General features: G+C 28.9%; 1 protein-coding gene across 1 annotated transcript in view; it reads right to left on the reverse strand.

Moving 5' to 3' along the window:
* CAHbeta (carbonic anhydrase beta) overlaps positions 1 to 3033 on the reverse strand; it is a 37349-nt gene extending 34316 nt beyond the window's left edge. The window contains exon 1 of the mRNA XM_075359951.1: positions 2940 to 3033. Within this exon, the coding sequence (XP_075216066.1) occupies positions 2940 to 3032 (93 nt within the window). The 5' untranslated portion in view covers position 3033. The remainder of the gene's footprint in view (positions 1 to 2939) is intronic.
* Between the last annotated feature and the right edge of the window lie 12156 nt (positions 3034 to 15189).

A 15189-nucleotide genomic window follows, 5' to 3' on the forward strand; every position in this document is an offset into this window, starting at 1 on the left:
CGCGAAAGCCGTCCTTCATTAATTATTTGCAGATAGAATAAATTTGCTGGTACCCATGCAACTTTCTTTAGAAAGTTAAGCTGATCAAAAAAAAAAAAAAAAAAAAAAAAATGCTAATAAATTTAATTATTTCACCTGAAATTTTCTTTTGATCTGGAATATATTTATATTAAAAATAAGCAGCACAGATCAACTTTGCGAACAGTTGTAACTTCGTTCCTAAATACTGATACCATCTAAAAACGAGAATAAAGATAATTTTGTCATCTAAAACTAAAAGATAATGACATATTTCTCTAAAATGTGTGCGTTTGGCGATATTTGGAAAAATTGAAATTCTTTTATTTTGAAATACGTGGGTGAGAGTATAAAAAATTAAATTTATTTTTATAAAAACCCTACATGATTTTGAAACTGTGTTAGTCCTTTATAAGAACATATTTGTAAGAACATTATAAGAACTTTATAAGAACTTTATAAGAACATATTTATTAGGTCCTGATTTTGTTTTGAGAACACAACAAAAAATAATTGTGAATATTTGACATTTGAAAAAAAAAAAAAAAAAAGACTAATGTTTAATAAATCATAATCTGGGCATTTTTTAGCTAAATTTAATGATATTTTACTTACATTGGATCATAAAAAAATAATTTAAATTTTAAGATTTAAAATTTATGAGAGATAGATATTATTTGACAGATTTTTCACTTTTCAAAATATTTGGAAAACTGTAATTTTGCCAGTTATTTGTTTAATGATTAAAGAAGACTTTTTACAAGATTATGAATCCCTAAAAAACTATATAAAAGTTCACCAAATGAGATCTGGTGGTTTTAGATTCTATCTCAGCAAGGATCTTTTCTCTCACTCATATTTATTATTAGGATAAATTTTAAAAAGAAAATTTCTATTGGATGTTAAAATCCTATATACTTTATCATTATAAAATAAATATTTATCCTTTTTTGACATATCCAAAGTAATCAGACCTTTTATAATAGCAGGAAACTTGACATCCATAAATTAACGTACATAACAGTCAAATTTTGCAGTAAATGTTGCTGGACATGCTAAAACTTTATGTTACTGACATAATTTTGCATTTCATTTTTACCCAGAAGTGCAACCATTTTTGAAAGAGAAATTTTCCCGAGCAGTGCAACATAAGTTAGTTAGTGCAACTAATCAAGAGCCTTGAACTCTTGATTAGTTGCTCTGAATTAGTTCCTTGGAACTAATTCATTTTTAAGAATGACACAATATTTCTTTTTAGATCTACAATATATTTCTTTCCCCACTGGAAGGTGACTGTAGATGGCACTCATTTTAAATGTAATTGGAAGTTCATTTAGCATTCTAGTTGTGTGATATATTTAATCTTGATTACAAAGTTCATGTTTTGCATTTGTGCCTGTTGCACATATTTACATGTGTATATAATTTGGAAGATTTGGTTATTTGATATATTTTTATGTGTGTCCTGATATGGTGATTTACTGACTGTCATGTTACATGCAATATAATATCTGTTTGTATTTTTGTATCCACCTTGAATGTTTGATATCTCCAGTGAATATTAAGGCACAAGAAAATATTACACGTAGCACATAAAAGCACATATTTGAACAATAGTATGATATTTACATATATGCTAAAATTTGGTAAAATGCACTACATTAAATAAATAACTAACATATATAAAATACACTATCTGACAGCATACTAAAACTTTTTATTAACAATTTAAGATAAATAGCATCTGAAACACAGAGGAAAACTAGATCATACTTAAGAAAAAATTTATGAAATCATATTAACATGTACAGAAATTAAAAAGGGATCTTATTTTAAGTTTATATTTTCTATAAACTATTTGTAGTTTGACTTATGGAAAATTGACTCACATTGAGTATTATCTTATTTTTAGACAGGATCAATGTGTCGTAAGAATTATATACATCATTAACAATGTAAATTTTTAATTTAGTAACATTAGTTACAATTAGTTCTTAAAAAAAAAAAAATGTTTTTCTGGGTCATGTGAATAAAATAAAAGCAAATATATCTATGAATTTGGCTTTTTACTTGCAAGGAGTTTATTTATAGTTAGGATCCTGAGGTAGGTTGAAGAGACTATCACAGTAGGAACACTACAAGCATTTTATTAAAATCTTTAAAAAGAAACACACACAACCATACCTAATCTAGTCCCATTTTAAAATTATTTATATCAACTTTTGTTCAGCTCAAGTAGATTTTCCTTAAATTTTAATCTAATGTAAAATTAAATCACACAAATTTCTACTCGGTAAGGTGCGGAAAAAATGACATAATATATATTTTTTTTCTTAAGGGCCTATGTCTAAATCAGTTCAAGACCGTAGGACAAAAATTTTGCGAACAAAAAGTAAAACATTTGACAGTATGTTAATCAAATCATTGAATAATTCGGCAAGGTTACAATATTGTACAGCAACTAAGCGATAAGATGTCCGTAATCACTCAACAAGCAAACAGCCACTAATTAATTAAAATAACGTAAAAAGTGAATACAGTTAATTGATCATAAACGTTATTGTTATATTATTAAATTTAATTTAATATACTTCATAAAAAAAAAATAAAGATAAGCAAACATTAACAACCGCCATTCATTTGTTTATTTACCGAAGTCAGATCGTTTACGCTACACACAGTAAAGATAAGAAGTGATAAAATAAATTTTATCGTAATGAAAAAGTACTTCTTAAGTTTTCCGTTAGATGGCATCGAATGTTCATCATTACTGAAAGACACTGCACCCGGGAACCTTGACCCATCAAGCTAACTGTATTGCTGTTGTAAAGTTGTAAATTACAAGAACTGTAAATTGCACATAGATTAGAAGTAGTTGTTATTGAGTAAACAATTTAGATAAAATTTGTAATAATTCTTACCACTGGATTGTTTTTGACTTGAATAAACTGTTCCACCATTGTTTTCCGGTCTGTCTGGCGGTATTTCAATACACCGCGCAGTATTCTGTCCATTCTCTCGACTGACAACACGACTATGAAATTAAAAGTGAGAGGCGTGGTTTATCAAGGTAATCACTAGTTGCTTAGCCAATCCTGATTTCTCGACTTGAAGCTAAATTCAAACGTCATTCCAACAACTGCAATATTGTTATTTTTCAGCTGCCTGTTTTAAATAAATTTCATTACGTTTCTACTTTATTCAATTTAAATAATACACTAAACACATTTTCTTATTTGTAATTAATTTATACACTTAAAAATAATAGCAATATTTTAAGTTACGGCAAAAGTAGTTCAGTAATGGAATCCTATATAATAAATAGTAAACTAATAGGAATAAATAGCTTTATGCTAATGTGTTAGCTATATGTATATACCCAAGGCATCATATAAACTAGTTCATCAAGATTGCAAAAAAAAAGAACAATTTATCTGAATTACAAAAGTGACAATGAGTAATTACCGAAGTGATATGGTGACAAACACGGCTAGTTAAAAATCCTAAGTGGTAGACACCCTGTTTTTTCCCCAAAATGAAGGTAAAAGTCATCAAAATTAAATTATAGAAGCAATAATATATTATAATTTTTTTAAAAAATCATTGATAATAGTGTAAAAATATTAGGAAAAATAATTTAAATAAAGTAATAATTAATATAATCTATTACTATTTACTATTTAATAATTTTGTCTTCAGTCGTTTGATGCATTTCTCCATTAAAAACCAATATCTAACCCCGCTTCAAAACTTATATTCTACATTCTTCATCAAGTATTTCATATATTCTAATATTTTTCTCCTTTTACCAGTTTTGGCCTCTACACTTCCTTCTAGAATGAAACCTCTTGCCCTGGATATTTATGGTCCAGTACCATGGCCTTTTTTTACAATTGTATTATATTTTTCTCTCCAATCTATCATACAAATATTTCAAAGAACTTCTTTCTAATTACTATTCTATACTTAATATCAGCCTAGCTGTAGGCTACAAAGAGTTTTCCCTGGTTGTAGAATAGGAGAAAGAACTATAGTAAGAGTGAGAGCTATAAATAAGAAGCAATTTAAATGAGTAGTAGAGACGGAATGGTAAAAAACTGCTGCCTGCATTGTCAGCCAGTCTTTACATAAACTGATATACCCCTCATGCAGAAGCTTGTATTTCTTTGTGAATCAGATAGCTGTAACATAGATACTAATATAGTCAACTGATATCTTTACAGAAGTCAGATGAAAAAAATGAATCTTAAAATATGGCAGCAAGCCCTTTTAGCAGTTAAACGCACCAATTAATCGAGGGCTTGAAATGACCTAACCAAACTGATTTTTGATTTGAGTACTTTAGGCTAAAAGCAATGAAATATCATCTATGCGATTAATGATTAATGGAGATTAATCACATAGGTGATGTGATTAATGATTAAGTATGTCAAGTAATGATTATGTGATTAATGACTATGTGTTAAGGGAACATCATCTATGTTCCAAGATAATATATTTCTTGAACTTAGTTTTTTAAAATCAATATCATGGTTAACTCTAGGGTAAACTATTCCAAGTTAAAAATAATTCCTCGCTCAGACTGAGACTGAGACTGATTACTTAAAGGAAGATAGGTCATTAGAAATCATAAAAATCATGATGTTCTTCAAATTGGAATGTTTGAAGTTTAAATGAGAGTAGTAGATTCTATTCAACTTGAACAAGAAAAAGTCAAAATATGGTATTCCTTTTCCATAACAAGCAAGAAAACGATGTAGTTATTTATAAAACTAGTGAAATATAAAAGGAACATAAATAAAATTTTTTTTAAGGAACAATTAAAACAAAATAAAAAATTGTAAAACAGGAGACAGTATAATGTTGAATAAGATTGTAGGGCAGACTGTGTATACAAATTACTATTTGTAATAAATAACATGCTCTCTTATTACTTCATATTTAATGGTTAGCATATTCTGTGTATGTAGTTTCTCTCTCTGCTGAGAAAGAGATCTATTTTAATTAGAATAGATTCAGTGTCTAGGTTTATAAAATTAGTTCCAGTTTACACACCAATCTCTCCAGCAGGATATGTAGAAATTAGAAAGGTAATACAAAAAATAGATAATCTATTCTAATATCTGAATGGAGATGACATTTACTAATAATAGGAGACTGGAATTCCACTGTGGATGAAGGACAAAATTAAGGGAAAATGGTAGGGGAGTATGGGCTTAGTCAAAGAAACAAAAGAGGAATTAAGCTTCAAAAATTGTGCAATTAGCATAAACTAGTGATTGTTTTTTAAAATCATAAAATACAATGATCATCATCTATTCTTATTTACAACAATTTGATTCTTGAACTCTTGTAACTATTCTCTATATTTAAAGTTAATTTTTCTTAAAATATTGAACATTCTGTTCCACTCTACTATGAAATGTTTTCTCTAGACCTGTAAATTCATATAAGTATCTTTATTTTTCTTATTCAAAGTTCTTCTTGTTGTTCAAGTTCATGTCAAAGTCAAATTTTAGTGTAGTGTGTGCTTTTAAATCAACAATTTTTTTTCTATAAAATGTAATAAGATAATTTTTTACTTTATATTGAAACTCTCTGCATTCTTATTACATATTTCTCTTTATTTCAAGCTAACACTGGTTTTCCAATACCTCTGATACTAATACATTTAAGATTCATTCCCCAAAGGTTTTATTTTAATGATTCTAAATGCTACATTTAACCACCCACCAAGTTGGTCTAATGGTGAACTTGTCGTTGCAAATCAGCTGATTTCAAAGTCGAGAGTTCTAAGGTTCAAATCCAAGTAAAAGCAGTTACTTTTATATGGATTTGGATATTAGATTGTGGATATAGGTGTTCTTTGGTAATTGGGTTGGGATTCCTGAGATGTGGTTAATTAACCACACATCTCAGGAATGTTTGACCTGAGACTGTTCAAGACTACACTTCATTTACATTTATACATATCATTCTCACTCATCCTCTGAAGTAATACCTTACAGTGGTTTTGGAGGCTAAACAAAAAAGAAAAAAAGCTACATCTACGTTTCCAGTAATCATATTTTTAATTACATCCCTCTTTCAGTCAGTTTTTATTTACTTTTTTATATTTTATATTAAATTCATTCATTTCTGTTGGCATAGTTATCTGCTGACATCATTTCTACATACTTTTTGTGATCATTAGTTCTGTTTTTTGTTATCCATATTTTATTTTATCAAACTAATTTTTTTACAGCTATTTTCCAGCCTTTATTACTTCACTTTTTTTTTTAATTTTATCAAGCATTTCCAATTATCTTTATTTCTGTAGTAACTTATAACTTTGTACCTATGATTTTATATTCAAATTTTAACTTTTAATCATTAATGTTTAGCTTTTATTTTTTTTAACTTGTTTATCTTCAACCTATACTTCATCAATATTAAACTGTTAAATTCAAACTCTCTACCTGGATACATTTTGCAGTTCAAAATCTGATTTTGTATTATCTGGCTTGCCATATTATGATCTACCAGATATCTTCCCACATCTCCTGGTCTTTCTAAGTACATCTTTTTCTTTTATGATTATTAAAAGCAATCACTAGTTTGTGCTTGCTACAAACTAGTAAGCACAAGTTTAAGCTTGTACTCTAAAAGTTTAGTACCTTTTTCATTTCTCTGACTAAGCCCACACGCATGAAATATCATTTTACTTATTTTGTTCTTCACCTACTATGGAATTCCAGTCTCCTACTACTAGTAAATTTCCATCTCCATTTACATAATTGATTAGTTCATCTATTTTTTCCTATTATTATCCTGAGTGCAGTGGAGAGGATAGTGAACACACAAGATGTCATAGGTAGCAAGAATAAGTTTACCAGACATCCTGCTTTGATGATGTGGACTCAATGTCCTGACCAATTTGTTATTTTGTCCAGTTATATGGTAAAATTTTAAAAGTGCCGAATAAACAGAAATATAAATAGTGCAGCTTTGGGTAAAATGGCGATTTGGCAACTAAAATATCCCCTTTTACACTCACTGTTGCCAATCTAAACATTTTGTATCTAGGTCTAAGTACTTTAAATGTTGTCTAGATATTTCCCCCAAAAATTTATAGCATGTGACCAAATGAATTTAGTTATTTTATTTTTTTCATCCAGATATTTTTTCACAAAATTTATAATAGCAGCTTATGAAATAAAGATATGTTTATTTCATATTTTAGATATGATGTTTCAATTAGAGTTTGCAACAATGGAACTTATACTGGCCACATCATTGTTGTGTGTGTCCTATCTTAGTATTGCAAGTCAGCATTTGAATTATTTTGTACTGTACATTAATTAATTTAATCTCCAAAATGCCAAAGAGAAACTGTATATTTACTGGTGAATTAAAATAGTATTATTTGTTTTTCAAAAATGTTTGTGACCATATTGAAAAAGTGAAATATGAACTGTGCTTTTTAGAATTTTCAGTAGCTCATGGTGGGTGTTCAGACATTAAAAATCTGAAATGTGTGACTTGAAATGTGTGAAACATAAAGCCAAGCCTAATAGAAGTAGCATATCGTCTTCAAATATATTATCATATTTTAAAGGTATCGATTTAAGTAACAAACAATTTTTAATAGCAGCTAAAGAAGCAACTTTTGCATTTCATGTTGCTATTAACAGTCTCAGGTTTAAGTAAGCCAGTTGTTCATCTAAATTGATTTCGAAGTTCTTTGAAACAAAGTTTCAACTAACCAGTACAAAATGTGAAACTGTCATTGTTAATGTCATTGAGCCACTGTTGTTTCAGTAGCATTGCAAAGATTTAAATAAAACAAACTTTGTGACAGTATCAGTAGATTCTTCCAACAGGGAAGAAATTAAAATTGTGCCAGTTGTTGTACAATATTTTATACAGAATTGTGGTGTAAAAGTTAAACTTTTAACTTTTAATCAGTTCCAGGTGAAACTGCAGAAATACTGATAAACCCATTAAAATCAGTTATATCAGTTGCTTCATAATATAGTAAAAAAATTATTGGATTTTGTGAAAATGACTGAAATTAGCAATACTAATTTTGGGTGGTTTTAAATGTAGAGAGAAAACAATATTTACAGGAATTGAAAAACTAAACTAATAAGAAATATTGTTGGCATTGGTTGCAGTGTTTACATCTGCCTTCAAACTACAATTGATGTTCTACCTATTGAAATAAAACCTTTAGTGGTCAAAATTTATAAATATTTCCACATTTATATGGTTTGAGTCACTCAACTAAAAGAGTTCTGTGAATTTATAGATGTAGAGTATAAAAAGGTTCTTCACCATGGCAATACCTGTTTTCTTTCACTTCTTCCAACTATTAACAGAATACTTGACATCTATGGACAGAATACTTGACATCTATGAAGGACTGAAGTCTTATTTTATTTCACAAGGATACTGTCCAGTGATGATAAAATAGTTTTTGATAATGATTGTGGTGAAATGTATTTGTGGTTTATACAAGGGCAACTCAAATTGTGTAACAAAGCTATCTTGTATGTGGATGGTACAAATGTCAGTGCAACTGATAATGGCAACTGAACTTGGAAAATTAAAGAAAAATTGAGGAAAAGTGTGATAATAAATTTATGCCTCAAGAAGTAATGCAAATATTAATATCAATATACAATCCTACAAGAGTTAACAGCATTTTATGGTAGGTGTCTTTCTTACATTGAGCCATGGGAAAACAATTTTGGAGAGCAGAATCTTTTACTTGGATAAATAACAATGAATTAACGTGGTCTGAAATTGAAGCTTCAGGTAAAAAAATTAATGCTGTTACAAGTGAAACAATAAACATGGATCAACTGTTTGATGGAGTAGTGATTGATTGCAAAAAACTTTTTGGTCAGATAATTATGACATTTTGAAAAACACAAGATGTAAAGAAAATTGGGTACAACATCTCAGCTATTTCAAACAAAAGAAGATCTCATTGACCAATTTTGTTCAAATTATAAAATACATTTTCAGAATGCCAGGCACATCTGGACCAGTCAAAAGAGTATTTTCAATAATGAGTAATTGTACGGTCTGAAGAAAGAAGTAGAATGGCTGAATCAACCATAAAAGCTTTATTATGCTGCAACATTAACAGTGAACTAAATTGCAGTGAACTTTTCAATACCATTAAAAATAACTAAAAATTTTCAAAGAAGGTTCATACTAATGATAAATATTAATAACTTAATAATAAGGTATGTTCAATTATTGAGTTATTGAAAATTGCTTTTAACGCGTTGTTGTTTTTTATTAACAATTTCTTTATTTAGCCTTTTCAATCATAGGTACTTATTCTAGTAGGCTTTATTTTCTGTTGTGTGATTTTCTCAAAATTATCCTGGTTCAAGAACAAAATTTTATGGTAACCCTCTTAAGTATAAAGTATTACCAAATAGTTTTTGAATATTTTAATTTTCTTTTCTGATCCCTGAAACAAATTGTCCACTTATAACACTTCAATAATTTTTTTTTAATTACACTGGGGAACAAAAAAGAAATATTCTTTGTCTCAGGAATAAAAATATGTGAATGATAGTATTTTTTCTCCTAATTCAAATATGATATCGTTTTTCTCCATCACGCAAGGTTTCCGAAAGACAGGCATTTAAAATTGAAAATATTTTAATACTTTCTACATTCTTAACTACACAATATTCAAACATTTGACTCATCTAGAAAGTAAGAAATGATGATTTGCTGCTATATTTTGCTTGCGGAGCATCCCTTTTGATGGTCCAACAATAATCGGCCAGCATATTAGGATTCCATTTGCCTTGATACTTCTTTTCCTTAGCTAAAATATCCTTATGAAAGTTTCCCATGCACATTGCTCATTGCATCAAGATTTTCCGGAAGAAATCTAGGTGCGAGTGCAGGAAGTATACTTTTAAGGACACATTACAACCCAAATTTTTATAAGATCATTAATAATACCGCAGTAATTTTCTGCCTTTCAATTTCCCAAAAAACTCTGAGTAACATTTTTGAGTGCTTGCCAAGCTGCTTTCTCCAATAAATTCAATAGTTCCTCAAACTTTTCATCATGTATTAGTGATTCTATTTGTGGACCCCCAAACATTCCTTCTTTAATTTTTACATCACTAATTTTAGGAAACTTCTGTTTTCAGAACATGAAATCAGGAGTATTGTCCTTGGCCTTGACAAAATTCTTCATCAACCCTAGTTTGATATGTAACAGAGGTAGATACACATTTTTAGGATTACACAATGAATCATGTTTCACATTTTTCCGTTCATGAATGAGTGATTCTTGTTTAGGCTATTCTTTTCTAATGAATTGTTTTTTTTTGTCCCTACTATCCTATTCACACAAAAAACAATAGTATTTTGTGTAACCAAACTGCAGACCAAGAATAAGTACAATTACCTTCAAATCACCACAAATATTCCATTCATTCACTCCATATTGAGGCTTTTCCAATATAAATTTAAAGTTTTCATATGTTTCTTTTATACTAGCATTGTCAGCCACAGGTATTGATGGGAATTTATTGCCATTATGCAGAAGCACAGTTTTTAAACTAACTTTAGAGGAATCAATGAATAAGCATCATTCTGTTGGGTTATGTTCATTACAAAGTGTCTCCATATGAGAAGAAATGTCATTACAAAACATTGAGCCATTTTCTTCAGAAAAATAATCTCTAAATTCAGAATGACAATTATGATAAATACATATCTTTGTGTTCTTTTGAAGAATATTTCATCCTTTTTTGCTGGGAAGCAAGCATTTCAGACTGTTTTTTGGATAACTTTAAATCTCGTATGAGATCGTTAAGATTTTCTTGAGTCAGTAAATGAGGCTTATATGGAATGCTTTGTTCAAAAGTTGTATCATCAGAATCTGTTTCTTTTTCTTCCTTACTTCCCTTAGAATCTGAGCTCTCTTCATCTAATGTCACATGTTCTGGAGACTTTGGCATGGGCAATTCTTTGCAGTGTGGAACTGTTCTCATTGCAGATTGCAAGTTATGGTACACCACTATATGTTTTAATTTTGACGTAATCCTTTTAATGTTTGTTAAGCTTTAATAACAGTCAGAAGAGTGATCTTTGTGTTACCTCCAAATCATAGGGATAGCAAATGGCGTGTGGCGTGTGACATTTTTCCATGCAGTGAGAAGCCTAGAACACGATAAACAGATATGTGGGGCCCAGGCCCTTGTTTGGTCTCCGACCAAAATAAAGTTCATAATACCTTTTTACTAATGGAGTAAGGTTTTGCCTTTGGGATTTTTGAGCGTTACTTCACTACATACATAACAGAAATTGTTAGAATGATTTAAACAAACTCTAGGCATTTTGTAACTAACAACTAATTAAAAGAAATAAAGTTATAAATATGTAATAAACAATAATTCAGACACACAAAGCACTCACAATGACATGTTTACTGGTTCACTACTATCTCACAACTGGCATCATTCTGATGAATGTGGGCTACACTAGATCATGTTTGTACATGTCTAAATGAATCTGAACCTGCACAACAGTAGCAATGCTACCCTTTTAGTTAGCTCATTTGGTTCCATCATATCTACAATGCTCTAGGAGCTTTTACTTGATAATGGACAAATGGATGAAAAAACATTTTAAAATATAAAAAAATTAAAATAACAAAAAAATACGTATTTAAAAACAGGATAAAGAACTGTATTAAGTACATCTATTGGTAATTGTGACACAAAAATCATGTTGACCAGTGTAATTATTAACCTCTGATTGTAAAAAAAAATTTTACAATAAATAATAATTTAGGAATAACAACCAAAAAAAATCAGACATTAGTAGTTTATTAAGTTTCAATAATTAAACAACGAATAAGCATAAGAATTGTATGATTTCTGTAAATGTGATATGTATTACACATAAATGAAATTGGGTTGGTTAGAGTTTTAAAAAATTTTTCTATTTTTTGCTAATTATATGGAACGTTTAAACATTGTTTATTATCTATTATTGTATAACTATTGCCTATTACATATAATTAACATGTATTTATTTTAAATAAAATTCTAAATAACAGATTTTGATAATAGAAATATAGTGTCTTACCTTTTTTTTATATCAATATCATTTTGTTAAAAACAGTTTTATTTATATTACAGAATTTTTTTTTTTTTGAGCGGAAGATATGATATCTGCAAGACTCTTACTGTATGGTTTATAATTTTTTTGGTTATGAATAACCCCAAAAGGCAGGGTATATGTGATTATACATGTACAAGGGTTTATATTTATGAATATAGCTTTGATAAGTATAATAGTACAAATGTAATATCTTTAAGCAATCTTTATTAAAAGAAATAGTCACTTACTCTTAAAAAAGTAACAATATTCACCACCATCTAAACAGAAATTAGAAATGTTGTTTATATAATTTAATACAATACACTGGCGCCCAAGAAAAGGATTTATTATACCTCCATTGCCATTGTTAATAAGTTGCCAAACCATTTAAAAGATTCTCTCACCAATTTACATAAAATAAAATGAAAGGGACTTTTATAGAAGTAATATTATCCTCTCAATGAATTTTTAAATAATGCTAATTAAAAAATTAAAATCCTGAATTTTCTGCTTCTCCAATTAACATATATATATATTTATATTTTTTTTTTGTTCAAATAATTTTCATTTACGGTTTCTGAACTGTGATAAGTAAAAATATTTATTTTAATTTTATTTCATAAATTTATACTTTGAATTATTAATATGATACTTAGCACTTGTATTTTTTTATTTCATAATTAATAATGAATTTTGTGATGCTTCTCTGATCAAGGTTTTACTATTGTTTCTTTTGATCCAGCCAGGCAAATGCTCAGAAGTTATTTTTTATCTATGAAGTAGCATACACATCCATTCCTGTGATCTATATAATGTATTATTAATGTAACCGATGAGAGTAAATGGTTTATTTATTTATATAAAAAAAAGCTGACAACACAGTTGTAGGATTTCCCATCATGTGGCTAAAAGCAGCGTTCTAGGAAAGTCCTAAAACTGTGGATTGTTTCTGATGCATGGTTTCACACACATTCATACACAACTTAATTTAAAATATTTATCATTTTATTTAAATATAATATTTATTTAATTAAATGAGCTAAAGTGTGTGCACATACCATATTTAATTCGTGCAGGTGGGGCGGTACTAGTGGCGATGGTCAGCACTAACTAAACTAATGTTATTTCACAACTTACATGGAACAAATTTCGCTTGTACAGTTGGCTAACTGGTGTAGTCGCATTTCTTAATGCACCAGGTACCGAGTCAAAAGGGTGATCGAGTTCGAGAACCAACCAGACCGAGTTTTTTTTACAGTTTAAATCTTATTCATTTATTTAATTCACCTATGATGTCGCAACACAGCAGATGACTACAACAGCTGTGCATCAGTGCTTTGAAATATTACCTAAATTAAATAAAATAAATAATTAATATTTAAAGTGTAAAGAATAATTTGGTTGCAACCCTGTGGAATTTCAAATTTACTGGTCCAAGAGGACGAAGAAAAGGGAATTTTGCACAGGAAAAAAGATAAATTCTGAGTTCACAGTTCATGGCGAACTGTGACACTAGTGCGCTTTGTGTTGACAGCGAGCTATAAGAAAAGCTCCCTAAAAAATTTTTGGGAAAATGTTTTAGGGAGCTTTAAGAACATTGATGAAAAACATCTAAATAACATCTTAGATAACATTAATTGATAATTGAAATCTATAAAATATGTTATGAAATATTCTATCATCTAATTTCTCCTAAATGTTGAGATACCTGCTGAATGATTAAAATAATATTTAATGTAAAAAAAGGTTTATTGGTGCAGTATGCCCATTTAGCCACTAGTTTAGAGAATTTATTGGGATGGAAGTGCGATTTTGCAATAAAGTTTTCTGTAAGTACTGTTATTTTTTAATTGTTAACAAATGTGCTTGAGAAAAATATGAATGTAATTAGGCAAAATCTTGAGATATTGAGGGTGACCTTACTTGACAGCCCCCCTTGGCCTTTAAAGTTGAAAATTTAATGGCATCAATGCCCCATATATAGAATTAATCTAAGTTTGGTCAAAATTGGTCCAGTAGTGCTGGAGATATAAGGTGATTTAGAGGCCAACAGTGAAAACACACACGTACATATGAACATTAATATCCGGAAAAAATTCCATTTGGTTTTTTGGTTCGCTTACGGTGTCAAAACATAAACATCCAGTGAAAACTGCATATGCCCAAATTGAACTGATTGCAATAGTTTCTCTTCTAGAGCTATAGCGCTATCTAGATGGGAAAGTAGAAATTAAGAATGGTGAAGATTGCAACATACTAAAATGAAATTAATAGGCAAATGTAACAGAATATTGTCTGTTTTTAATCATCACTTATTTCTATTTAATATCATTAAAATCAAAAATTCAAAATCAAAATCAATCAATTTTTTAGATGTATGCTTTTTATTTTTTTCTGTTATTAACATTATTTTTATGTCTTTTCTTATGTATTTTAGATAATGGTTTCTTAATCTATGAATTGTCATCAGAATCAACTATTCTTATTCTACTACTAAATTTGTTTTCTTTATTAGTTATGGCCAAAATCTTGTAACTTATATTATATTGTATTAAAATGTGGCTATCAAAATAATTTTATAATTTTACAACTATAAAATACTTATTTTATAAGCCTTATAATTTTATAACTTACAATTTTATGCATATGAAAAAATATGTTTTAAAATATCCTATTACTAACTCTAGGAAAATCTTGAGATACTAGCTGAATAGTTAAAAAAAGATTTTAACTCACATTTTGCTGAGATAGTGTGTGAGTAGCTAATATTGGTGGACTTTGATTGTTATCAGAATTACCTTGAGACAAATTATCTTACAGTTTCTACTTCTAATGCTTTCTTTTGTGCTTCTGCTGCTAATTTCTCTAATTTTTCTAATTCTGGTGCTACTAATTCATAAGCTTTGTTCTTTGCTGCTGGAACAGCTCTTTGCAATTCAGCAACTGCCTGTAGCAGTAATTTCATTTACTGCTTCTTCTAAAAATAAAAATAAGAATAATAATAGAACACAGTTGTTAGGAAATAGATTAAGAATGTTT

This window comes from Lycorma delicatula, chromosome 1 (assembly GCF_047948215.1).
Source record: "Lycorma delicatula isolate Av1 chromosome 1, ASM4794821v1, whole genome shotgun sequence".
NCBI lineage: Eukaryota > Metazoa > Arthropoda > Insecta > Hemiptera > Fulgoridae > Lycorma > Lycorma delicatula.